Source organism: Takifugu flavidus, chromosome 2, assembly GCF_003711565.1.
Source record: "Takifugu flavidus isolate HTHZ2018 chromosome 2, ASM371156v2, whole genome shotgun sequence".
In the NCBI taxonomy this organism is placed as follows: domain Eukaryota; kingdom Metazoa; phylum Chordata; class Actinopteri; order Tetraodontiformes; family Tetraodontidae; genus Takifugu; species Takifugu flavidus.
Window position 1 is genome coordinate 6,670,716 of NC_079521.1, and position 25,479 is coordinate 6,696,194.

Below are 25,479 nucleotides of genomic sequence, written 5' to 3' on the forward strand. Positions count from 1 at the left end.
GGATCAGTTGATCTGTAGCCTGAAGAAAATGTTATATCTGTTGGTATTGGTCTGCTTTACACGGTCTCATAAACGTATGTGTGTGTGTGTGTGTGTGTGTGGTGTGTGTGTGTGTGTGTGTGTGTGTGTGTATAAACACAGACGTTCCATAATGTATTGCATCTTATCACATTCTGGCTTGTCAAAAAAAATTCATGTCTTTAATCCCAGGTACGCAATTTTTCCTAAATAGCTGTATTAGGAGCTTTCTACAAATCATTCAATCATTTATATTGAATGTATTATCCATTATATTGCATATTATTCCATCATAGCCATAGATTCAGAGCTTGGTAAATAGTTTTGAAACAAATTATTGCTGTTGATCTGTAATAATGTCCCATTCTCATGCAGGTCACTGTTGACATTGAATTTATAGTACAATTTCTAGTCACCAAGGCTGTCATTCTTCAATAATATTGCATGACTTTGCATGACATTGAAGATACACTTTCATAAATCATTAGAAAAAGTTTGCCACAATCTTTTTTATTTGACATTTGTATATATTCATACATTCATGTATATATTGCCTTTTTTTCTGGGATGCTTCTAAAAAGATAGAGGGTTATTGTCTGTGAAGACTTACCCAGACTACAATGGCTGTCGATTGACTTGTCTGCATGTGGCACAGCCGTCACGTGCCAGTTATATAATGCCTTGGGTTAGGGTTAGGGTTAGGGTTAACCCTAACCCTAACCCATACATTTGCTCTGAACATCCTGTACTATTAATGACGGAACAAAAATGTGCTTCATTAATTGAAGCTAACTGTTTATCTGCTTCCTGTCGATTTTGCATAATTGTGTTGACATTATGTATTGATGCCCTGTTGACTGATAGAGGACATTTTGCTTTTGTTGCAGAGCAGGTGTTTTTAAACCTAATGGCATATGAGAAGGAAATGGAATAGACTAATTCAATAAATGGTCTTTCAACATTTGATTTGCTTGATGGTTGATATGTTTAGAGTGCAGCATTTTATGTATCGTTGCATTGATATACCCATCTTTATGCTGCTGTTTGTGACAAGCAGCGAAATTGATAGTTTCACTTGTGGTGGTGACACTAGGATCCATTTTATGCAAGTAAATGTGAAACACTTCAGCAGTAATGGCCATCTTCCATGGTGCTCTTGCTTGTACTTCCTGTATTTATTATAAACAATGCCATTTGTACCTTAAATCAGTAATGAGATAGTATTCTGTTAATATTGTTAGGTTTCAGCAGCTCCTTTTGTTTAATGCGTCTAATTTAATACCAGTGGACAGTACTGTGGGGAGATGAGGAGGGAAGATGTGGAGGGACAGAACAGAAGGCCTAATCTAATCTGCCTCCTGCATTGTTGTGCATGCATCAGTCATCTGTTCGTGCACGTCTCTGAGTAAAGCAAGAGCCACTCAACCCACTAACCTTTTTTCTGACTCAAATGGGATTGTCCCCATGTAAACTATATTCTGAAAACTTCTAATCATTAAATCACTGACTACAAGACACAACTTTAATATGAAAACATTGCTTTTGTTAGCATACATTTCCTGGTTTGATGAGAATGAATCCCAACAGAGTTAAAAATATAATTACTGTCCAAACAAAGTAAACAGATCATGATGAAGTTGGGAAATCCAAATGTGACAGAGAGGGAACCTAAAGTATGGAACAGAAACTGAAACTATCTAATGAACTTTAATAACACAAATGCTATTCACAAAATTGAGTATGAATATGTCATGAATAACATGCTATAGTTACAGCTTACAGTTACTTCAAAAGTGTATTTTATTTTCATCAAATATTATTCATGTTTGGACTTTACATTTAATGTTAAAGCCTAGTGTTGCCACTCATTTACTTAAAACATAAATTAGACTGTGTGTGCACCACAACAGCAGAAAGACTGTAGTCAGACCCACATTTGGTCAATGTGCCAAATATCCAAGCTAAAGGACAGTTGCTTGTCACAGGTTTTTAATGTGCTACTAATGAATTCTTGAATTTTGCCTGCCAGTAAGATGACACTTTTTGCATATTTTCCCACCAACAAATCAAGACAATGCTAATTTTAAAATTTCATGTTAGAGAAGAGAGAATGTAGGATAACAATTGTTTTATTTAAAAAAAATGTTTGTACGATTAGACTGCATGTTGAAAATATTGTACTATTGTGCACTTTATAATAGAATCCAGAATCCAAACTGCTGAACTGAACACATTTTCAGTGTATCTATTTGTGATGGAATCATTTCCTCTCACTGACTCTTTTGTATCAAAGCCTGGAGATGATAACATAGTCTGGCAAATGCGGTTTGGCGTTTTCTTTAATGGAGGTCACTCCTGGTCCATTCATGGGCAGACTTGTTGGAAGCCACTCAGCGATGACCATAAAAGCAAGAGTGATTCCCTTCAGAAGGAAATCTGCCACAGGGCATTTAATCAGACATTGGTTTGGCTAAGATCTGGCAGGATAATTGATCTGTAGAGAAGAAATACATTGACCATTCACAGACATCATTTAACAAGGAAGATTTCACTGTTAATGGTCACAAAAGACAATGTTTCTATTTCTCCTTGAAATTAAACATTTTCCTCTCTTCTCGTGGCCCTCTGCTTCAGAGAATTCTATGAGCAGTGGCTCTTGTAATAACACTGCTGTAAAATCTCACAATTCATTTTCTAGGTAAATGAAACACCGTTATTGCACGTGTCTAAGAAGCTGTCCAACTCAGGACTGCTTTTAAGTCATTTCAAATAATTAAACACTCAAGTTTTGTCTTTCATCGAGCCTTCCTTTTTTGTACTCTGTAGTCATGATTTGGTAGACAGTGGTGTCAGTGTGACACTCTGAGACTGTGAACACTGTCACATTTTTCATTAAGATCATAAACAATGAATATTGTTTAAATTTGATTTAAAACATAACATTCATGTATAGGACCAAATTCAGAATCCATGGATCATGGGCTTGAGAAGGAAACTTATTTGCACATTGTTGCCCAGATGGTCAGAAATAGACTGTATGGGGGTGGCACGAGGGCCCTATAAGTGGGGCCTGTTCTCGCAATATCAGAATTGCCAGATATCCATTGGCACCCTAATCTTTTTACAAAAGTTAGCAGGTTGGGGTTTAGCACACACTGTGGAGAACATATCTCTCTCTCTCCTCTCTCTCTCTCCCCCTCCCCACCACTATTCCTCTCTCCTTCCTCCCTCTTGGTATAGTACTGCTCTCATCTGGATAGAGATCTTATATGTTGTTTCTGGGATCTGCTGGAGCCACTCCTCCAGCTTAGGGGGTGGCAGCCCCCATTGCTCCGATGACCTCGGGGATCACTGTTGTCTTCCCTCCCCACGTTCTTTCCATCTGCTCTCTCAAATCTTCGTATTTCTCCAGTTTTTCACCATTTCTCAGACTGATGTTTCTGTCATTTGGGACTGTCACTTCTATCATTACAGCCTTCTTGTCCACTTTGTTCACCACCACCACAATGTCCAGCTGGTTTACCATCATCCGTTTGTCAGTCTGTATATGGAAGTCGAACAGGATCATAGCCCATTTTTTCTTCACCACATTTGAAGCTGTGTCCCAATTTGACCTTAGAGTTTCTAGTCCAAATTTGGCACAGATGTCCCTACACACTATACTGTCTACTTAGTTGGGATTTTTAACTATGCTTTACCTACTATCATCTTACACACTGATTGTCTCATGGGCTTCTTTGCAAGCTTGCACCTTGGGTCTTGCCAGAAGTGGTAGATCCTGGCTTTTTCACTCTGCTTGTGCTACCAAGATCAGTCCTTCTGTGCTCTCCATCAGTCCAGCCTTTTCCAGCTAGAATTTTCTGATATCAGCCACTTCCTCAATGTGGGGATGCGGTACCTACCATGCATGTATCAAGAACGGTGGCAGGTCAGTTCAAGCCCGTGTGGGCAAAACATTTGAGGTGTTCTGGTAGTAGTGGTAGCTACCCTTGAGCAAGGTACTAAACATCCAATTGCTCATATAGAGCCCTGCTATGAGCTTGTGACTCATTCAGAGGTGTACCCTGCCTTTGCCCATATTTAGCTGGAATAGGCTCCAGCATGTGTCCTCTTGCAAATAAAATATAATAAATGTCTCAAGGTGTCAAAGGTGAAAGAGACGAAATGGGTTTTAGGAAAAGATTTAAAATCAGATAAGATTAAGCTCTGTTTGATGTGCTGGGACAAAAGGTTCCAAAATAAGTTTTGGGAACACTCGAGCAGCTGGTCAGCTGCTGATAGAGCACATGTGTCCATAGGGTTGTATGAGCTCACAGATGTCAGGCAGGCCAAGACTGTGTAGGGATTTAAAAGCAAATAAAATAATTGAAAAAAGGATTTTAAAATGGATGGACAGCCAGTGGAGAAAAGCTAACATTGGGAAAACGTACTAAAGTGTGGATTACAGTTTTAGATTAGACTGCTGTCATCATAATGGTAAAAAGAAATGCAACATTTACTAAATTTCAACTCAAGTGGGAGCCAATAGACAGAGGAGGAGAGTGCCAAGAACTAAGCCCTGCTCCTGCTTGTCTTTCCATGATTGTTCCAGCTGTTCTCCTCCATCTAATTTCTGTTGTTGCCTGAGGTAATGACTTAGCATCTTATTTCTGGGGGCCATCTTTATGATATACTCACAGATCTTTTCTGTTTCATCCTGGATAATGGATCTCATGCTGACTAGTCCTCAGCCTCGAACTTTTGGCTTCAAAAAGGAGTAGCTTTCTTGTCTTTTTGACACTAGCTTCTATCTCTACCTCTGGCCTCTGGTTTATTATACTAGCAGGATATCTATTGCCTGGCAGGGTGAAAGGGTTTATTGTCCAGACTTTGTTCTTTCCATTCAGCTCTCAGGACTTGCCTTATGCTCTGGAGGTATTTTTGCTGTGACCTACTTCCTTGTAGCCTCCTCAATGCCCCCTTCAGAATACCAAGGTTCCCCTCGATAGCCTGGCCCCCATCAGTTCTCCATCTTGTGTTTTATTTCCACTACTGTTGTCAAGATGAATGACTTTCCGATGTTGTTGCTGGCGTTCTGAGAAGTGTGAATCAGAGAGTCTCGCTCATCTTGGCATGCGACTGATGTCATCTATGTAAAGCAAGTGGCTAATGGTGCCCCATTTGGTAGCTGAAAGCCATAGCCAATATCGTCAGTGACCTGGCTCAGAGTTAGGGTTAATAGAACATCACCTTGGTATATGCCACCTGTGATGGTGACCAGTGGGCATGAAGTTGGCCTCCAGGTTGGTCTTTTATGGCCCCATGGAGTTTTTGTATGAAGGCTCAGATTCATGTTGTTGTCTAGTTCCAAGCACTTCAGGATCAAGGTATGAGGCATTTAAGCCTAAATGACTACTCTATTTAAAGATAAATGTACAATGTTTGCATTTCTGATTTGCATCTAATTCACCATCATATAATAAATAGTATTTTTCTGATTTGACTTGATTTTGAATGTACATTAACATAGGAATATATATTATAAGATAATGAAACACTTTATGATAATAATATTCACATAAGCATGATCAATTCTGTGCACATCACTGGCAATTCATTAATTGCCCTCTTCAGTGTTGACTGTGATTTCTTTAAATTATATTAATAAAAATATTTAGAATGTAAAGGCATAGTGGTATCTCTTGCTACCTTAAACAAACAAATGGGTAAAGATACTTTAGTTATTACAACCATTTTGTGTGTATGATTTTTGGAAAATTGGTAGCCCGACCCTCATACCAACTATAATTTTTAGATTTCAGATATTTTTCACAAGTGCTGGAGAATACCAGTGAATTCTTATTTTTAGCCTGACAAAACTGGCTTTGAAAAAGCTGAACAATTCTGTAATTAGTCACATCTTGTACTAATTAGCCTGCTATATTGACATTTGGTTTCCATTATATTGTCAGTTTTCAAGAACTGACAATAAAATTAAACAATTTGTAATTCACTGAAATCTTTTCATGCATGAGGCGTAGCCTTTTATGATGTACGGAAAAGTGTCATGCTGTCAATTATTTGTCTCCGCCAGGATAATTAAAGCCCACTCAAAAGAGTTTCCGCACTCATCACAGTCACATTGTCAATTCATGAGTCTGTCTACATTATACCAGCTCCAAGAATCCTTTAAAATTTTTACTTGTCTTTTCTTTGGCAACGATGCATGTACATCCCTGTGTTCTGGCAGCATGTCCAATATGAGTGACACTAGTTGGCTCATTTGTAGGCTGCAGTGATACCACATCAGAAATCTGTGATTCCCTCAGTTGCTGAGCTTCAGTGGTAAAAAGAGGGGGAAAATGTTCAATGCAGCACATTTTCAGCACATCACTGTCTTATTTTTCACCCATTTTAATACTACAGCTCCAAAGCTAGTGGAGTGGATTTTCCTTCCAAGGTAATTGGGAGTGTAGAAGACTTCATAAGAGCACTGATCTTGACCTGTTGTCACAGAAGAGTTTGTATTATGTCAGATGACTGTGTTAAACACTTGAAGCCCCTTAATTGTCTCACAGCAGTCATTGTTTAAACAACTTTGTATTAAAATCCTCACATTACTTATTTATTAATTGGGTGAAAAGATAATTTGAAACAAATCAAGATATGCAGGCAGGACTACAAATAACCATATGAAACTTTATATAAGGGTTGTCAGATTAAATGAGCCATTAAGTATTTTCTTTTTTCTCTTATTGCACTTGATTGGAAGTAAATATTGATTAATTGAGAATAGCTATGAATCATGGTGTGCTAATTTCAGAAGTAGTTTATCTTTCTTATCTTAGGTTCCCAGGTTGTGGGTTGCGTGAGTATTGCGTCACTTCCTGTCTCCCCTATCGTTCGTTGGTTGCATTGTGCACGGGGTGCCGTATTTCACTTAATATTTAACACTTGGTGTGTTGTATTCACTTAATATTGAACACTTGGTGTGTTATATTCACTTTACTTAAAATTTTGAACACTTGAGACACTCTAGTCACCCGATATCAACAGTGAGAAACAACCCATATTAAACAAATACAGGGCTTCGCCGATCACTAGCGTTAGCATGGCATCACCGTCTGTTTCACCCGGTGTCTTTGTCTGTTCAGAGTGCGAAATGTTTAGTTACTCCTCTGCCTCCCTTAGTGAAGGGAATAGGTGCAGAAAGTGTAGTTTATTTATGGCTATGGAGGCGAGACTTAGCGAGCTTGAGACGCGGTTCCGCAGTTTGGAGTTAGCTGGAGTTGCGTCATGTAGCCAGGGTAAGCTAGCTGCTGCGGAGCCGCCTAGCGTAGCTACAGCTAGCGGTCCCCCGGCAGCAGCCGAGCAGCCGGCTAGCCAGGGTGGCTGGTGACGGTTCGTAGGAAGCGTAGCCCAAAAAAAAGGCCCGCGGTGCACCACCAACCGCTTCCCGTGGCTAACCGCTTTTCCCCACTCGGCGACACACCCGCTGAGAAACCGACCCTGGTAATTGGCGACTCTGTTTTGCGCCACGTGAAGCCGACTCCAGCGACCATAGTTAGGTGCATTCCGGGGGCCAGAGCGGGCGACATAGAAGCAAATTTATGGCTGCTAGCGAGACGTAATCGTAAATTTGGTAAAGTTATTATTCACGTCAGAGCCAACGACACCCGGCTTCGTCAGTCGGAGGTCACTAAAATTAACTTGAAGTCGGTGTGTAACTACGCAAAAACGATGTCGGACTCCGTAGCATTCTCTGGTCCCCTCCCCAATCTGGCCAGCGATGAGATGTTTAGCCGCATGTCATCGCTTCGTCGCTGGCTGTCACGGTGGTGCCCCGATAACCAGGTGGCCTTTATAGACAATTGGAGCACCTTTTGGGGAAAACCTGGTCTGATTAGGAGAGACGGTGTCCATCCCACGCGAGATGGTGCTTCTCTCATTTCTAGTAATCTGGCTAATTTTATTAGACCCAAAGTGACCTGACAATCCAGGGTCCAGACCAGGATGCAGAGTTGTAGTCTTACACACCTCTCTGCTGCTTCCTTAGAACCCTCACCCACCAACAATAACATATTTAACACTATAGAGGTAGTCTCTGTTCCACGGTTAAAAGTTCACCAAGCACAGAGTGGGGGAGCGGTCAATCACCAAAATCTTATTAAAATTAATACTGAAGCACAAGTTGGAGAAACTAATATCACAATTAAGTGTGGACTGTTAAATATTAGATCTCTTTTGTGTAAATCCCTGTTAGTGCACGACCTGATAGCGGATCATCACATTGATTTATTTTGTCTTACTGAGACCTGGCTTCAGGAGGAGGAGTATGTGAGCTTAAATGAATCTACTCCTCCTACCCATCTTAATTATCATATTCCACGTGTTACTGGTCGAGGAGGGGGAGTGGCAGCAATCTATCACTCCAAGTTATTAATTAATCCCAGACCAAAACATAGCTTCAGTTCATTTGAAAGCCTGACTCTTGGCATCACTCATCTGAACTGGAGGACAGAAAAGCCACTTCTGTTTGTAGTTGTATATCGGCCCCCTGCTGGGCCACATTCAGAGTTCCTGTCTGAGTTCTCTGATTTCTTATCTGACTTGGTCCTTAGAACGGAAAAAGTCATTATCATTGGAGACTTTAATATCCATATGGACGTTATAAATGACAGCTTTAGGAATGGCTTCATTTCATTACTTGAGTCAGTTGGGTTCCTCCAGCAGATAAACCAACCAACTCATAACTTCAACCACACCCTAGATCTAGTTCTGACTTATGGTGTTGAGGTAGAACATGTGTCAGTGTTCCCTCAGAACCCAGTCCTGTCAGACCATTCTTTGATCACTTTTACATTTATGATTAAGGATTCTTCTATGCTCAGAACAAAGTCTTACTATAGCAGATGTCTTTCAGATAATGCTGTAGCTAAGTTTAAGGAAGCAATCACTGTGCTAATCCCAGGACCACCGTGTGTTTCCCCAGGGATCAGTCATTATAATCTTAGCCCTGCTGAGGTTGACTCTATTGCTGAAGGTGCATCAGCCTCACTGAGAATCACGCTTGATTCTGTTGCCCCCCTGAAAAAGAAAATAGTAAATCAGAGGAGGTGTGCCCCCTGGTATAATTCACATATCAGGACCCTCAAGCAGAAAGTGCGAAGACTGGAAAGGAAGTGGCATTCTTGTAAAATAGACAGCTACCATGTAGCCTGGAAAGACTGTCTATTAGTTTACAAAAAGGCCCTTCGCAAGGCTAGAACAGCTTATTTTTCTTCTTTGATTGAGGAAAATAAGAACAACCCCAGGTTTCTTTTCAGCACTGTGGCCAAATTAACCAAGAGTCACAGTGTTTTAGATCCACGTATCCCTTCTTCCCTGAGTGGTGAAGACTTCAGGAGCTTCTTCACTGATAAAGTTCTAGCTATCAGAGAGAAAGCTAACCAGGCCATCCCAACAACTGGACCATCACCAGATGTGCCGACTGTGGGAACATACAGGGTCTCCAACGAGCCCTTAAGCTCCTTCAGCCCTATATATTTTTCTGAGGCGTCATCGCTAATTCAGAAATCCAAGACCACCACGTGTCTTTTAGATCCCATCCCAACACACCTGTTGAAGGATGTTTTACCATTGATAGGCAGTTCTATCCTGGACCAGATCAATGGTTCTTTAGTGTCAGGTTATGTACCCCGGTCCTACAAGGTGGCAGTGATTAAGCCATTGCTTAAAAAACCATCACTGGATCCCGATGTCTTAGCAAATTATAGGCCAATATCCAACCTTCCTTTTATCTCTAAAGTTCTAGAGAAGGTGGTGGTGACTCAGTTACTGGAGCACCTGCAGAGGAACAGCCTGTTTGAGATGTTTCAGTCAGGCTTTAGAGCTCACCACAGCACAGAAACAGCACTTCTTAAAGTCACTAATGATCTTCTCATAGCTTCCGATCATGGACTGGTCTCCATGCTGGTTCTGCTGGACCTCAGTGCTGCTTTTGATACAGTTGATCACAGCATCCTGTTACAGAGACTGGAACATGTGATTGGGATTAAAGGGACAGCACTAGACTGGTTTAGATCATACTTATCTGATAGATACCAGTTTGCCCATGTCCATGGTGTTCCCTCCTCATACAGTAGGGTGAGCCATGGAGTTCCTCAAGGTTCTGTACTCGGACCAATCCTCTTCACATTGTACATGCTTCCCTTAGGGAACATTATTCGGCAGCATGGGATAAATTTTCATTGTTATGCTGATGACACTCAGCTCTATTTATCCATGAAACCCGAGGAGACAGAGAAGTTAGTGAAGCTCCAGACCTGTCTTAAAGACATAAAGTCCTGGATGTCTTCAAATTTCCTCCTCCTTAACCCAGGAAAAACTGAGGTCATGGTGTTTGGTCCTGAACCTCTCAGGGATAGATTAGATCACATGATCACTCTAGATGGTATCTCATTAACATCTAGTCTCTCTGTGAGGAATCTAGGAGTAACTTTTGATCAAAATCTCTCCTTCAACTCACACATTAAATTAGTCTCTAGAAGTGCCTTTTTTCACTTGAGGAACATCACAAAGATCAGGAAACTGCTGACGCGGCATGATGCTGAAAAGTTAGTCCATGCATTTGTTATTTCTAGGCTGGACTACTGTAACTCCTTATTATCAGGGTGTCCAAACAACTCTTTAAGAAGCCTCCAGTTGATCCAAAATGCTGCAGCCAGAGTTCTGACAGGTATTGACAAAAGAGATCATATTACTCCTGTACTGGCGTCGCTTCATTGGCTGCCCGTTAAATTTAGAATAATTTTTAAAACCCTTCTTTTGACCTACAAGGTCCTCAGAGGCCTAGCTCCATCCTACCTGAGGAGCTAGTGATACCTTACCAGCCCAATAGACCGCTCCGCTCTCAGAATGCTGGTCTACTTGTGGTTCCCAGAGTTTCCAGGAGTAGAATGGGGGGCCGAGCATTTAGCTACCAGGCCCCCCTGCTATGGAACCATCTCCCTGTCCAGGTACGGGAGGCTGACTCCATCGCTACTTTTAAGATCAGACTCAAAACCTACCTCTTTGAAAAAGCTTATTGTTACTAATTCAGTAGTTCCAGTTACTATCATAGACAGACAAATTATCATACCTAGGGGGTCGTCTAATCGTTAGGTCACATCTTAGTTATGCTGTTATAGGCCAAGGCTGCCGGGGTCCGGAAACATGATCACCTGACAGGCCTCTGTCACTCCACTGGGTCATGGTTTCCTCTCCTTTCCTCTCCTTTCCTCTCCTCATCAAGCAGACTAGTTATGCTGATTCTTGTGTAGTTTTTCTGCTTCTCCACCCCCCCCTCTCTATTTATTTACAGGTATCGCCGCCCTTGGAGCTGCATAATGACCTCCGGCCCCGCTGAAGTGATTGTGCATCATATTTTTTGTGTGTGTTTCTGTGCTCTGTGCCTCTCCTCTCCTCTCCTCTCCTCTCCTCTCCTCTCCTCTCCTCTCCTCTCCTCTCCTCCTCCTCTCCTCTCCCCCTCCTTCTCATTTTCCTCTCCCTCTCCTCTTCTTTCCTCTCCTCTTTCCCCTCCTCCTCCTTCTCCTCTCCTCTACCTCCCCTCCACTCTACTTCTCCTCTCCTCTCCTCTCCTCCTCTCCTCTCCTCTCCTCTCCTCTCCTCTCCTCTCCTCTCCTCTCCTCTCCTCTCCTCTCCTCTCCTCTCTCTCTACCCAGCCGGCCATCAGCAGGAGGGTCCCCCTACACGAGCCTGGTCCTGCTCAAGGTTTCTTCCTGTTAAAGGGGAGTTTTTCCTTGCCACTGTTGCTTGTCTGGGGTCAGGCCCTGGGATTCTGGAAAGCGCCTTGAAACAATTTTGATTGTATAAGACGCTATATAAATAAAGATTGATTGATTGATTGATTGTGAATCGAAACGTGTTGAGTTATAGGTTCGTCAAGTAAACATCAAGTTAACAGTAAATATCACGTAGGTTTTACCTTCATAGTTACTTGGCAGCTGGCAGTAGGGGAAGGACTCTACCCCCACAGCCTATTCATCCTTTGTTTTACCATGCTGGTTTTTACTGTGTTAAGACTGCTGTTATTGTGACTGTGGAGGAGCATGCTCGCCGCTCTGTCCAGCAACAACAATGAAAGGGAAAGTAGTAAGAAGTCACTGTCATTGGCTCACACAGTTTTGATTTTATTGGACTGGTCACTGCAGTCAACTGTTACGTCTGAACGCTTGTTTGTTGTAGACGCGAAGCGACGGGTTTGTTTTTCTCTTTTTATTGTAGGCAGAATGGGTTGCTATGTAAAGCACGAGCACAAAGCACAATATTATATATGATTATAGTCTCTTTTTAATAAACTAGAATATACCAGAACAAGTATTTCTCACCAAATATTTGCTTGGGTGCACTAGTACATTCTGATGGGTGGTACTAACCAACAGTCCCGACAGGACAGCCAGCAAAACAGGCCACAGACAAAGAGTCAGGCCAGTAGTCTAAGTAGCAATGAACAGTGGGAATGTGGGGCAAGGATGGTAACAATTAGATGTAGGTGGACATATGAGGGTAATTCAGGTTAACTGTCACGGACCAAATGAGAACCCAAATGCGACACATGAGTTTGGCTGAACACCGCTTTATTGACAGAAACAGACAACAGACAGGATTCACCGGGGAGCGAGCAGAACAGAATAGTCGGGGACAGGAAAGGTCGATATCGGGCAGAAGGCAGACAGAGTTTACCGGGGAGCAGGCAAAACAGAATGGTCAGGAACAGGCAAGGTCGGAACCGGGCAGGCAGGCAAACAGGAATACGCTGGAAAGTCATCGGAGCACAAATAACAATCTGGCAGAGAGCAGGTGTGCCTCCGGGGTTTAAGACAAGAGCTCATTAGAGTCCTGATGCACAACAGGTGTGCGGGGTGAGGCAGCTCACGGGCATGATTGCCCGCAGCTGTGACAGTTACCGGAGGTACAGAGGAGATAGGAGGAGAGATGTAAGACAGGTAGGGAGAATAGGAAAAATACCGGTAAATCAATAAACATACGCAGCACACAGACCCAAACACAAGCAGTAACTTGCATGATTCTTTTTGGTGTTTAGCCACTCAGAGAACACAACATGACAAAGTTTTTTTTTGTTTTTTTTTTTTACAGCGCACTTAAAAGCACTCGGTATTCTTTCACCACTTACAAAGACTTGCAATGGCAAAATTGGAAACGGCCTTTGAATTTCTCTTGCTTATTTTTTAGTTCAAAACTACATAAGCAGATGTTCATCAAGATAAAAAAAAATTACTGTCACAGTCCTTCAAGTGAGTCACATTGGATGTCTGAACCCTTATTAGCAATAAACATAATGGTGTAATATTAATAATTTTAAGAATTACTTATAACCTCTGTTCCTATTATATGCAAAACTAAATGTTTGATGAGCCTTTTCTCCTTGTTTCTGGGTTATTTTCAGGAGAGTGGAGCATCCCTTTGACTGCTGAAATCCTGAAACCTTTTGGTCATCCGCCGCTTCCCTCACCGACTACTAGTTTTCTCCTGCTCATCTTCCTTGTCCTTCTCCTCCCATTTCTTAAACTCCCTCCCCACCCTCTGTGTTTCATCTAGCCCTGGGCTTATTGCTCAAACCTACTGGAAGGAGCAACACAGTAAAAGGGAAAGGATGAAGGGAGTCTGTCTGCTAAGACCAGAATGAGGGTAGAAGACACAAAAAGACCAGGAAAGGGGGGATTTCGAAGAGACAGAGAGAACCACATTACAGTTGTGAAAGAAGAACATTCAAGATGCCTCGCTGTAAGAGACTGATTTCAGCAACAAGAGCGAGCAAGAGGGCCCCAACAGATTTTTGACTACAGACTTTTTAAAACTTTTAAGTGGACACACAAAGGTTGTGGAGGCAGAGACTCTCCTGCCTACTTGTCTCTATTGCACATGATATGTTTCTTTAACAAGCGCCAGCAATGCCGACCAAAGGAAAGTATCTGTTGAACAACCAGGAGCTGAAAAATGAGGCGCTGTACCGAAAATTTTCATGCAACAGCCAGTATCAGCCATTGGTTCTCCTGCTTGGCCTCTCAATGCTTGCTTGTGGAACCCTCCTCATTCTCTTCTTTGCCCTTCAGCTGGTGAGTGTTAACTTTCACACCATGCGAACACTTCGTCTATATAGTGTGTGTATATATATATATTGTAAAGCTATTGTTTAAGCTATTTAACATGTGTGCTAAAGTGTTTACCGTATATGTAACCCAAAGTGAAGCACTTGGCCTCAAAGATGCTCCGAATAACATGAAATTTCTCTAATGAGTTAGAAAACTGGAATGCAGTTTTTTAATTCTCAGCAAACCTTTGTTTACCAATGTTTATTCAACAGTAGCATCTATCTATCTGTCTTTCTATCTGCCAATATCTGTCTATCTGGGCCCATTTCTGCTTGTCTATTATCATCCTTTCATCCTGGAAACTGGAAGTTGAGTAATTTTTTTTTATCTGATGCTTGGTGGCTCATGTTTGACTTTCCACAGTTTTTGTTGTCAAGCGTAGCTGAACACACATTAGTGTGTACATTATGCCATTCAATGGCTTTGTACAGCATATTAATGATTGAGTAACAACACTAATTGCCGTGTTCAGTCTGTTACAGTTGGAAAAGGTCGCTTAAGGATGGAAACAACTTTGAACACTCTATCATAATAACATTAAAATGGGTCCCTGTGAATTTTTACCTTCTGTTATGGCAGAATTAAAATGTACATGGTCGTACCTTCTCTAGAATAATTATTTTTTGTCTTTTTGCAAGAAAAATAGTGTGTGAGGAAAGCTTTCTGCTATGCAGTGAGTAGAAAGTGCTTTAGTTAAGATCTGGCATTTTCCAGTGCTGCCATAGTAACCAGGAAGCTCAGTGTACAATGAAGAGAGGGCCTTTTTTGAGGAGAGATCTATTAACACTGACTTTGTGCATCTGTCTCACTGCTGAGTGCTCCTTTACCCTTTTTTCTTCTCTGTTTTTCTTCCACGCCTACGCTCGCTTCCTCTTAAGACAGTTACATGCACATAATAAAACTTTTTGGTTTTGCCTGCATGTATTTATAAATGAATGAATAACACATTCACACCCTTATCAAGTTGTACATGCATGTCGCTCATGTTGCCCCCCAAAATAAAAAACAGAGAGAGTAAGGCACATCTAATGACACAGAAAACCTATACATAACTGAACACCTGTAATAGTCAAATCATCATTCATGTCAAACTAATTAAAAAAGAACTGTGATTTTGCTGTAATGACTATAATAATTGGTATGTTTATTATGTGTCTTTCTCTTTTGCTGCTGGAGCAGAGTGCACTGGAACACTGTGCTTTTGTGAGCGTAGTGAGCTGCAGCCTGTGTGTGTTTCTGGCTGTGTTTGTATTGGTATGCACAGAGATACTCTCACAGAGATGGAGGACTCTGCTGGGTCTAATCATATGGGCCACACATCTCACCATGGGCTACACTTTCATCTTCAGTGGACCCATTGTGGTACCTTGGGACCAGGTAAAATGTTTCAGCAGGGCTGAATATTTTTTATAACTTTTGTTTCCTCCTATCCACGATTCTTTAACATGTACTTAATGGAGTGTACATGATTTGTATCTGTCTTTTCTCATATCTAACAATTAATTATTTAATAAAATATGATATAGCTGTAGCCAAACAGATTAAATGTATTGGAATCTCTTTTTTTCAGGTGCCTCTGTTCCTCTTCATCATTTTTACTGTGTATACCATGCTGCCGTTCCAGTTGGGGTACGCTGTGGGGCTGAGTGTCATTTCCTCACTTTCCCACATCATCGTTCTCTCACTGCGACTCACTATTAACGCCCACCCGCAGATACCTTTCCTTGCCAATCAGGTAAAATCATTGAGAACAAAACCATTATTCTGTAAACCTTAACTGTTATTTTCATAAAATATTGTTCTCGGATATTCAACAATTAGCAAATTATAAGGTTTTATTTTAGCTCTAACATCTGCTTCCTGTTCCTGTAGATACTTTCCAATGCAGTTGTGTTCCTGTGTGGCAGTGTAGTCGGAGCCTTTCATAAAGTCCTGATGGAGAAAACCCTGAGGCAGACCTTTCAAGACACTTTGAGATGCCTAAGCATGAAGATGAAATTGGAGATAGAAAAGAGACAACAGGTTTGTGCTACATTGCTGTAATTCTTTAGAAAACACTATTAAATAAGAGAGGCTATAGTGTGTGAAATTATTTTATTTGTATTCCTCACTACATTAAACTACATTCAATTTATCTTCATTCAGTTTTATACATTATGTTAAAGCAGCCAGAGCTGAGTTATAAAGGTTTTATGAATGGGATTTTTTCTCAACATGTAAATAATTCAGAAGGAACGATGCTGGAATGTGTAGAAGATGAGAGCCTGCAATTTTGTGTGGTGATGTTGGCCAGTTCAGTCAACATAATAATGGAGAACCCAGGATTAGGTGCAAAGCTACAGTGAGACCATTCATTTGAGCCAATTTTTTTTTAAATGTTATTGTTTTTTTTTTTTTTGTTGGCTTGTTGGTTTCAGTTGATTTTTGAAAAATCAAATGGAACCAACAAGCAGAAACTTAGCAAACCAAAACACCAGTGCACACAAGCACCTGACAGTAGATGCATTTCTACCAGGGCCAGATTATTGTGCAACCGTGTTAAATTTTAACATTTAAAGTCCTTTTTTCAGACGGTTGACATGGGAACTTCTGCTGCAGATTCAGCCACCCTGTCACTGTTGCACCGTCTGACTGCAAATTACACCACCAGTGAACATTGTGTTGTCACAATTATTCAGGCTTGTAATGTTGTATAGACAGTAGATGTAATGGGTAGATCACGATATATGCGGGGCATGAGCAGCGTGGTGGAGGTCTGAGCTGCCCCAGTGCTTTATTTCTACTTTCTTAGTGTCTATAACCTAATGAATGAAAACATATTTTGCATGAGGTCTTCCTCTCGTTGTTCTCGTCCCAAATAATCTTCCACTTGAGTGTTTGTGTGGTATCTGTAAAACCTGATGCATATGTGGTGATTTGCTTTGACTTCAGTAGCATTTTTGGAACTAATCTCCCCTTTTTATCATTGTTATGACTGTTGCTTGGTAGGGTTGTAAAGCACGCTGACAGGAAAGCCGTTTGTGTTGCCTAGCAGCAGACAGCAATGATATCATCTTTAACATTTAACCCTTCTGTTGTATTTGAATTGAGACACAGACAAAAAGACCAGGCTGCAGCCAATAGAGCAAGGGCATAATAGCAAAGTGGGGGAAGCTCCAAAGCTGCTCCAATGAGGAACTGACATTGTTTTCCCACAATAAATTTTAGCGCTTTCATTTGTCAAGTGTTCTTTGGCATTGTGTGAAAGAATGTGTGATGTCACCCTCGCCCTCTCAGACCAGTGATGTTAGCTGTGACTGAGCTTCATACCTGTTTCTCCAACACCTACAAAAAGTCTGTCACTCAATTTTGAGAGGAGAGAATCTTGATCTTAACAGCATCAACTAAATAACTAGTATATGTCTCAAATACTCAAAGCAGCAACATAAATGAGAGAGAATCTGCAGTTGCCTTCCTTCATGCCAAGGCTACATTAAATTAAAGTGTCGTTTAAAGGTCAGTCATGGCTGTTCAGTTAAATAAAATAAAAAGCTTTATTTCTGAAACAATTGTTACTTAAACTGAGGTTAAACGTGTGCTCTTTTTTGACGATCTATGAAAAATGATTTTAAAAAAGGATGATTTATGAGCTTGTAACAATGTGAATCCCAAGATAATATGCTGTATTTTAAACCATTTGGCAGCACAAGATGAATATTGTTTAGTGAATTCCTTTTATTCTGTGGCAGGTTTGATTATGATGAATCGGTTATTACAACTGGCTAAATGTATACCTTTGTCCTCTTTATAGAGCTTGCTATTATTATAGCACTGTACAATATGTTTTGTTGTTTTGACCTTTGCGTGTGTGTTCTGTGTGTGCAGGAGAATCTGCTTCAGTCAGTGCTCCCAGTCTATATTTCAATGAAGATGAAGTTAGCAATCTTAGAGCGCTTACAAGACTGTAAAGACAAGGAAGACCAACAGAGACTCGTCAAAGATAACAATTTTCACAGTCTGTATGTCAAGAGACATGAGAATGTCAGGTAATGCCACAAAACACTATATACATATAATTTTCACTGGTGTATTTATAGAATCGTAATGCACGATTAGAGGAAGAGGATTACTGAGATTTAAAAATGATTCTAGTTGAATAAATGTAAGCGGATCAGGAAACCAGTGAATCTGACGTACTTGGTTACGCTAGCAAATATGTTATGGGGGGAGGGGGCACACAAAGAACACGAGGAACACGGAGCACACGAGGAACACGAGGGCAGCCCTCCAGGGCTGCGGAGCACACGAGGGACACGAGGGCAACCCTCCAGGGCTGTGGAAGGCCCAGGGAACAGGGACGGCCCTCCAGGGCTGCGGAGCACACGAGGGACACGAGGGCAACCCTCCAGGGCTGTGGAAGGCCCAGGGAACAGGGACGGCCCTCCAGGGCGCAGGGAACAGGGACGGCCCTCCAGGACACACGAAGCCGGAGCGGCCCTCCAGAAGACACGAAGCTGGGGCGGCCCTCCAGGCGCAGGGAACAGGGGCGGCCCTCCAGGAGACACGAAGCCGGAGCGGCCCCAGGAGACACGAAGCCGGAGCGGCCCTCCAGGAGACACGAAGCCGGGGCAGCCCTCCAGGAGACAGGAAGTTGGGGCGGCCCTCCAGGGCGCAGGGAACAGGGGCGGCCCTCCAGGAGACACGAAGCTGGAGCGGCCCTCCAGGAGACACAGAGAAGGAGCACACGATGAGGGAGACGAACAGACAGCCTCGAGACCAACAGACACACTGACAAGCCTAACAGCACACCCACACAACACAAACAGACACCCTGGCGCTGACAGGCAGGCGCAACCTGCTTAAAGCCGATGTAAATTGCCTACAGGTGCGCCTGCCAGCAGTGCCAGCTGTCACCAATTGTGCCCCACACCACCCCCTGCAGCACAACGACTGACACAACCCCGAAACCCTGACATATGTTTCAGTATTAGACCTGTATTGAATTTAAGATTGATTGAAATGTTAATAGTTATAACAATCTCTTGTTACATCAGACTTATTGTCTGTGATATTATCTTTATTTTCTATTATAGATGTAAACAACAGTGCAAGAGTGTTTTTTGTTACCATCACAGAAAAATATAAAATGTAATGAGATGTCTTCAGATGCAGATGCATTTTACAGCCCACTTTAAATTACAGGTTATTTTTTTAAGATGTGTGACCCAGTTGCAGCTTTTTATCAGTGTTTCATTGATGTAATTAGCCAAGTCTGATAATTCTACAGTATAAATGTAAACATGATTTAGTTAATGCATTTTGGAACTAAGTGAGCTAATGTAACTCAATCTAACAGTGTTATTGGATTAAAATTTCTATTTGTAAAATATAAAACACACATTAATAGAGGTGGTGTTTTTCAGAATGTAAAGACTCTTGGTTGTTACTAATCAAGAGGCCATTGTGAAGCTGTCTTTCATTTATTGGCATAGTGAACAGGTGTTGAATGATAGTGCACATTGCTGACCTATCCCTATAATTACCCCAGTCAGACCAGTCATTAGCTGTGTTGTGTGTCTGATGGAGCACCTGGCTGTTTGTCAGTCACACAGAGGAATGGGGTCAAACCAGGTGCAGAATCTGTTTCCCTCTGCTGGTTATCAGGCAGGCCAGTGGTCAGTAATCACCGGACAGATACGTTGGAGTACGATCAGTTCAGACGGTCTGTAGTGTGCGTTGAATATTTATGTGACACACTGAAATTCCCCTGCAGTAATTTAGAATGTCAGAAGTGGAAAAACAGTTTCATGGTAATTTGCAAATAAGACAAAGTCAGAGAAATATTTTTTTAACCTTTGTTTATTCTACAAATGTCTCCTTTATTTTGGTAAAAGGTTGCAAAAGGAACAAATTTTAATCCTAAAAATAAGAACAAAACTGGCGGCAGAGGAGGTTTGTAAAGTCCTCAAAAGGATTTTTTCCTGGTTTTCAGATGTCTCGGTAATGAGATGAAATGTGAGTGCTCAGCTTATCATACGGTGATGATCCTGTGGTCAAGCCGACAGGCCTGTTCTATCACTGATGAAGTCTGCAAGAGTTTAATGGGGGACAAGCAAATAGCTTTTTGTCTGGCATCCTATATCCCAATTTGGGTACCATAATGGTAATAATGGGCCACAATGTGCCGAGAAGCCTGTCTGGAGAAAATGGAGCCTAAATTTGGAGGAAACATTGGAAACATTATTCCTGCTAGTCTGCTCCGGTCCCTCTCTCCCCATGAGAGGTTGTTGTCTGTTTGAGGAGTTAATGGAGTGGTTAAAACTCTAATGCAGCGTTGTTTGTGACCATCTGGGAAATCACAAGCCATGATCTGTGTCCTTATACTATTAACTTGAAGACAGGATACATGCAGTGAAGTTTGGTGGTTTTCTGCATTAATTTGTCATAAACTATGGTCTGACCTTAGTCAAGGCTACTGACAAATGAAATTTGCCTAAAATAATAACCCAGAAGTGAAATAAAATTCTGATCTTTAACTTCTTTTGCGAACAACCATAAATACCTGAGTGGAATAAGTATACGCTTAGCTTAAAAAATCAGCTGGACTTCTTTTGTTTTCCGAAGGCGTTTCGTCTTTTGGCTCCTTCAGTTCTAAACAAACTGCTGGGTATTTTGGAGTTTTCTGTACTTTGCTGTAGTTCGTCGTGGTGTCAGGGTGCAAATGTTAGAATGGCCAAAAGGTCTAAGTGAAGTGGATGTTATGGTCCACTGCATTGATGTGTTCGGCCCTGCAGCTGGTACAGGAATTTGAAAAGCCCTCGAGGAAACTTGCAGATTACAGAAAACATCTCAGCTTCAGTCTGAGATGGAGACAGCATAATTCCTAGCAGCTTCAGCTTTGGCTCCACCATAAAAGATGTTAACCAGGCACTAAACTGAGGTGAAGAATTTGAGCTATGTCTTGCTAAAAAGAGCTTTCAGAGGATGAAGACTTTCAGAATCAAGAGTTCCTTTGAAAACCTTTGGAAATCCATTAGATGATTTTTTCAAAATGTCCCAAGACTATTTCACAGACTCAATAACCATTCAAATCACTACTAATACCAATGCAACTACAACCCGGATGATCTTTTGTGTTGTCAGTTTAGGCCCATCGTATTTGTCAGTATCCACAGACAAGATGCAGATCGAGGTTTATGTACTTTTTCTAGCCACTGTACTGTGTGTAGTGTTACCATTGATCTGTAATAGAGGACATTGACCTCTCTTATCAGACTGTATCTTTGATTTTCACTCCTTCAAAACCTTCAAAATAATACATTTGTCCAATCTGAGAACATTCATTCTGGATTTCTTTAGGGAGTTGAGCACAGCTAATGTGTTTTCATGCATCATTCCACATCTAAAACATTAGTAGACTGATCGATGATGTGCATTTCCATTAAATATTGTGTACCCTTTCTTTCAGTATTCTTTATGCTGACATTGTCGGCTTCACTCGATTGGCCAGCGACTGCTCTCCCAAGGAGTTGGTCATTATGCTCAACGAATTGTTCGGCAAGTTTGACCAAATTGCCAAGGTGAGTTAGAATCCACTTAAATGCCATCATTATAAGAAGCCACCAAGATTAGGAAACAGATAGTTATTGACACCAGGATTTCTAGCCTAAACCTCAACTGTACTGGAAAATCATGGTTGGTTATCTTCACAGCAAAACATTCTCCGATTGTGACTAAAGCATCTGAACCACCTCAGCATTATAGTCAGCTACCTTCTTCAACTGTGGCTTAGCTGAATTTGAGACAATTAAGCCACTTTTTAAAATGAGACAACTATTTTATATTAAATTATAACATATTCTATATTGGTATAGAAGTTTAGATGTTTTCATTTATTTATTTTTCTTGTTTTATAGGAAAATGAATGTATGAGAATAAAGATCCTTGGGGATTGTTATTACTGCGTGTCAGGACTGCCCGTGTCTCTGCCTAACCATGCAAAGAACTGTGTCAAAATGGGCCTGGACATGTGTGAAGCCATTAAGTAAGTTTTAATATCAACTCTGTTTGTATCTTAGCATTTCACAATGGAACTGGTTATAAGCTTACATTATCATTATATCTTCAAGATAAAAAATCTAAATCACAAAGAATTGTCACGACTGTTTTTTACATTGTGCTAAAACTCCTTCAGGCAGGTTCGGGAGGCCACAGGAGTAGATATCAACATGAGAGTTGGTGTTCACTCTGGTAATGTGCTGTGTGGCGTGATCGGACTTCGCAAATGGCAATTTGACGTCTGGTCACATGACGTCACCCTCGCCAATCATATGGAGTCTGGAGGCCTTCCAGGGTAAGTAGTAGTTCTTTATCATTATCATTGGAAACCAAGAAGTAATAAAAACTTCATGTTCATGATCTTAGACGAGTTCACATCACAGAAGCCACATTAAGGCACTTAAACAAAGCTTATGAAGTGGAAGAGGGCAATGGCCACCTCAGAGACCCCTACTTAAAAGAACTCAATGTACAGACCTACTTAGTCATCGATCCTCGGGTGAGTTATGCAACATATAGACTTGTATTCTGTCAGCAGTAGACTAATTCTGGATTTTGTGTAAAGTCCAAGGACTCTTCATTGAAACAGCGAAATGCTCCTAAACCTCGGGTAAATGATGGTCTTAAGATGCGTGCGTCAGTGCGCATGACCCGTTACCTGGAGTCTTGGGGTGCCGTTAAACCATTTGCCCACCTTCAGCACCGCGATGGCTTCCCTGCAGATACGCTCATCAATGGAAAACCACACTGTAGGGTAAGAATGTTTGCTTTCTTCAATGGTTGAGGTATCACGACCTCAAAATATCCTATTTGGATACAAGACAATGCCTGCAGGACAGGCTTTAAACTGTTAAAGGTTTAGCGACGTGTATTCATTTTGGAATTTGCAGTCTAGTCACTTATTTAAGTCCATTAATATGGCAACAAATGACCTTGTTTGTTGGAATTTGTCACGCATCTTTAATAAGTATTTATTCTTTTTTCTCCAGAATATCCCTCTACGGGTAGCCATCAATCAGCACAAGAGTCCTGAGAGGTAATTATAAATCTGATTTAACCCTTGTGTGGTGTTTGGGTCTGTGGGACCCGTTTTCACTTTATATTAAAAGAAAAATGATAAAATTAATTAATAACCAACACTGGTGGGTGGAGAACAACCGAGGAATCAATGGTCAGAAGGAATTCTGCACCAAAACTGTCCAAATCTATTCTGAATGGTGAACACACATTTACAGGGTGTTTTGATTTAATGACCCTTGTCTTAAGTAATATCAAATTAATTGGCAGTAAGTCATGTTCCCCAAGCAATGTGTGTTAGAGGTGTGATCTCAAGAGCCTTTGCATTAGCCTCAAGTAGTTAATTATGGCTTTAGCTTATTATGGTTATTTCTACTGATTAATGAACAGAATTCAGCCACACAGAGGACGTGAGCTGATGCACAGTGGAGCTGTAATAGATTACACACAACAGTCCTTCATAAGAATGCCAGTTTTGGATTTTTCAAGAATTGTTGAAGTTGTTAATGTCTGTTCCAGCTATTTGAGCTGATGAAGTGTCATTATGTGAAGCTTTATCTATATTTTCCCTACATTTCAAAGTAAATCTAACTGGTTTTGTCATTCAATAGATGTGTAACTGTTGTGTTTTTCCTGCTACCTCTCCTGTGCTGATGAATTTGTGTTGATGTCTTGCTGGGCCCTGACAGCTTTGATGAATCTGTAGAAGAGCAATTCTCCTTGCCCTCCGCTCCATTCAGCAGTTATAAGTGAGTGGTGCCTTTGTGGCTCACAAGGTTCTGGTTCCCTCAGAGCAGTAGTTCTTGACCTTTTGGCTTGTGACCCCCCGCCACCCATGCATGCATGTCTATTTTAGCTGTCACTGTTGCACATTTTTTCTTTTTAAAGTTGCAGCTCAGTGTGGAGTGATCATACAAGCTTTTAAATAGGATAAAAAATGAGAGGTTACACACACACCAATGAAGATAATAAATCTAATTTGGACTAAATCTTTCTTTGTGGCCCACACCTGCAGGCTGAGAACTATTGCCATAGCGGAGAGCCTCAATTAATGTTGCAACACTAACATGAAATTCATTTTTCACCCTGTTTCTCAATGCTGCCTCCTTAGCGGGGCAACTGAGACCTCACAATCATTGAGAAACCCTGTAGCCTTTAGTGGACTGACATGTTCCTATTTAAGGAGATCAATATCTGTCATGTGTGTATCTGGTTCTTTGCATCTGTGTGAGTGTTTCCTTCCTGAGAAAGTGGGGGTTTCCAAGTAAAACAGCACGGTTCTTTTGTTTCACTAATGCTCTGAATGGCATTAACCTTACTGCTACATCTAAGCTGGACCTATTTGACCTGATCTGGTTTTCCAGCATCTGTTCCAATCCCTGTCTTTGTTTAATTGTCTGCCTGCCTCCTCTTAATTGTTTCTATGCTTTCCGGTGTAGGAACAAATCCCAGAAGAGCAAGTTTGATGAGGAGCTCCACAATGAGATGACTACTACTATAGATGAACTCAGCAGCAAGTAGGTCATTGTTTATGCATCATTTCATGTTTTATAGCACAAATTATCCCCAGTTTTAAAAAGAGAAATACTAGTAATGTGATTTAGACCAAACTGTCTTGGTGATCAACATTGCTATAGCTTTGATTTTGTTTTTAAAGAGCAGTTTTCTTTCCTCATGTTTCCCTTCACTGCTTCACGGTTCCTGCCCTGTTAGGCAGTGGTCTAAATCTGAAGAGAGCTCCAGTTTAGCACTCTGGTTCCCAAAAAAAGATTTGGAAAAACAGGTGAGTTGGATAAAACTAAGTGAATCATTTAACATTAACCCATATTTCTCCAGAATAAACACGTGATTCTTCTGTCCTCTGTGGACTCTTTTTAGTACCGATCACTGGATTTGCCCATGTTCAAACACTATGTTGGCTGTGCCACCTTCATCTTTCTCTGCATCTTTTTGGTTCAGATATTTGTCACTAAGGAGTGAGTACGGCTTGATTTCTTTGTCAACAGAAAGGCTGGGGCTGATTTCTGTCCTCTATTTTTTATCTACAGTCAAAAGACTTTGGGAATGTCGTTTGGAGTACTGGTGTGTGTACTGCTGCTGATCCTGGCAGTCTGTTTCTCTGCTCACTTACAGGTCAGTGTTACACAGGTGAAAATGCATTTCCCAGTGGTTTGATTCCAATTCTAAATGTTTTCACTTAAAATACTTCCACATAAAATTGCATATTTACTTTTAACCAAACCACCATTTTCAT

The 25,479-nt window shown here is 41.2% G+C and overlaps 1 protein-coding gene across 8 annotated transcripts in view; it reads left to right on the forward strand.

Moving 5' to 3' along the window:
* adcy7 (adenylate cyclase 7) overlaps positions 1-25,479 on the forward strand; it is a 41,427-nt gene that overhangs the window by 7,215 nt on the left and 8,733 nt on the right. For 2 of the 8 annotated variants that reach the window (XM_057025725.1, XM_057025719.1), the window contains exons 2-17: positions 13,466-14,135; positions 15,351-15,548; positions 15,742-15,906; positions 16,044-16,193; positions 18,036-18,196; positions 21,619-21,730; positions 22,067-22,194; positions 22,345-22,503; positions 22,575-22,707; positions 22,774-22,962; positions 23,198-23,244; positions 23,915-23,974; positions 24,665-24,742; positions 24,939-25,008; positions 25,104-25,201; positions 25,274-25,358. In XM_057025725.1, coding sequence (XP_056881705.1) covers positions 13,971-14,135; positions 15,351-15,548; positions 15,742-15,906; positions 16,044-16,193; positions 18,036-18,196; positions 21,619-21,730; positions 22,067-22,194; positions 22,345-22,503; positions 22,575-22,707; positions 22,774-22,962; positions 23,198-23,244; positions 23,915-23,974; positions 24,665-24,742; positions 24,939-25,008; positions 25,104-25,201; positions 25,274-25,358 — 1,998 coding nt within the window. In that variant the 5' untranslated portion in view covers positions 13,466-13,970. Of the gene's footprint in view, positions 1-11,940; positions 13,005-13,132; positions 13,314-13,465; positions 14,136-15,350; positions 15,549-15,741; positions 15,907-16,043; positions 16,194-17,588; positions 17,667-18,035; positions 18,197-21,618; positions 21,731-22,066; positions 22,195-22,344; positions 22,504-22,574; positions 22,708-22,773; positions 22,963-23,197; positions 23,245-23,914; positions 23,975-24,664; positions 24,743-24,938; positions 25,009-25,103; positions 25,202-25,273; positions 25,359-25,479 lie in introns of those variants that run through there. The other 6 variants (XM_057025721.1, XM_057025720.1, XM_057025723.1 and 3 more) reach the window with 6 other exon arrangements.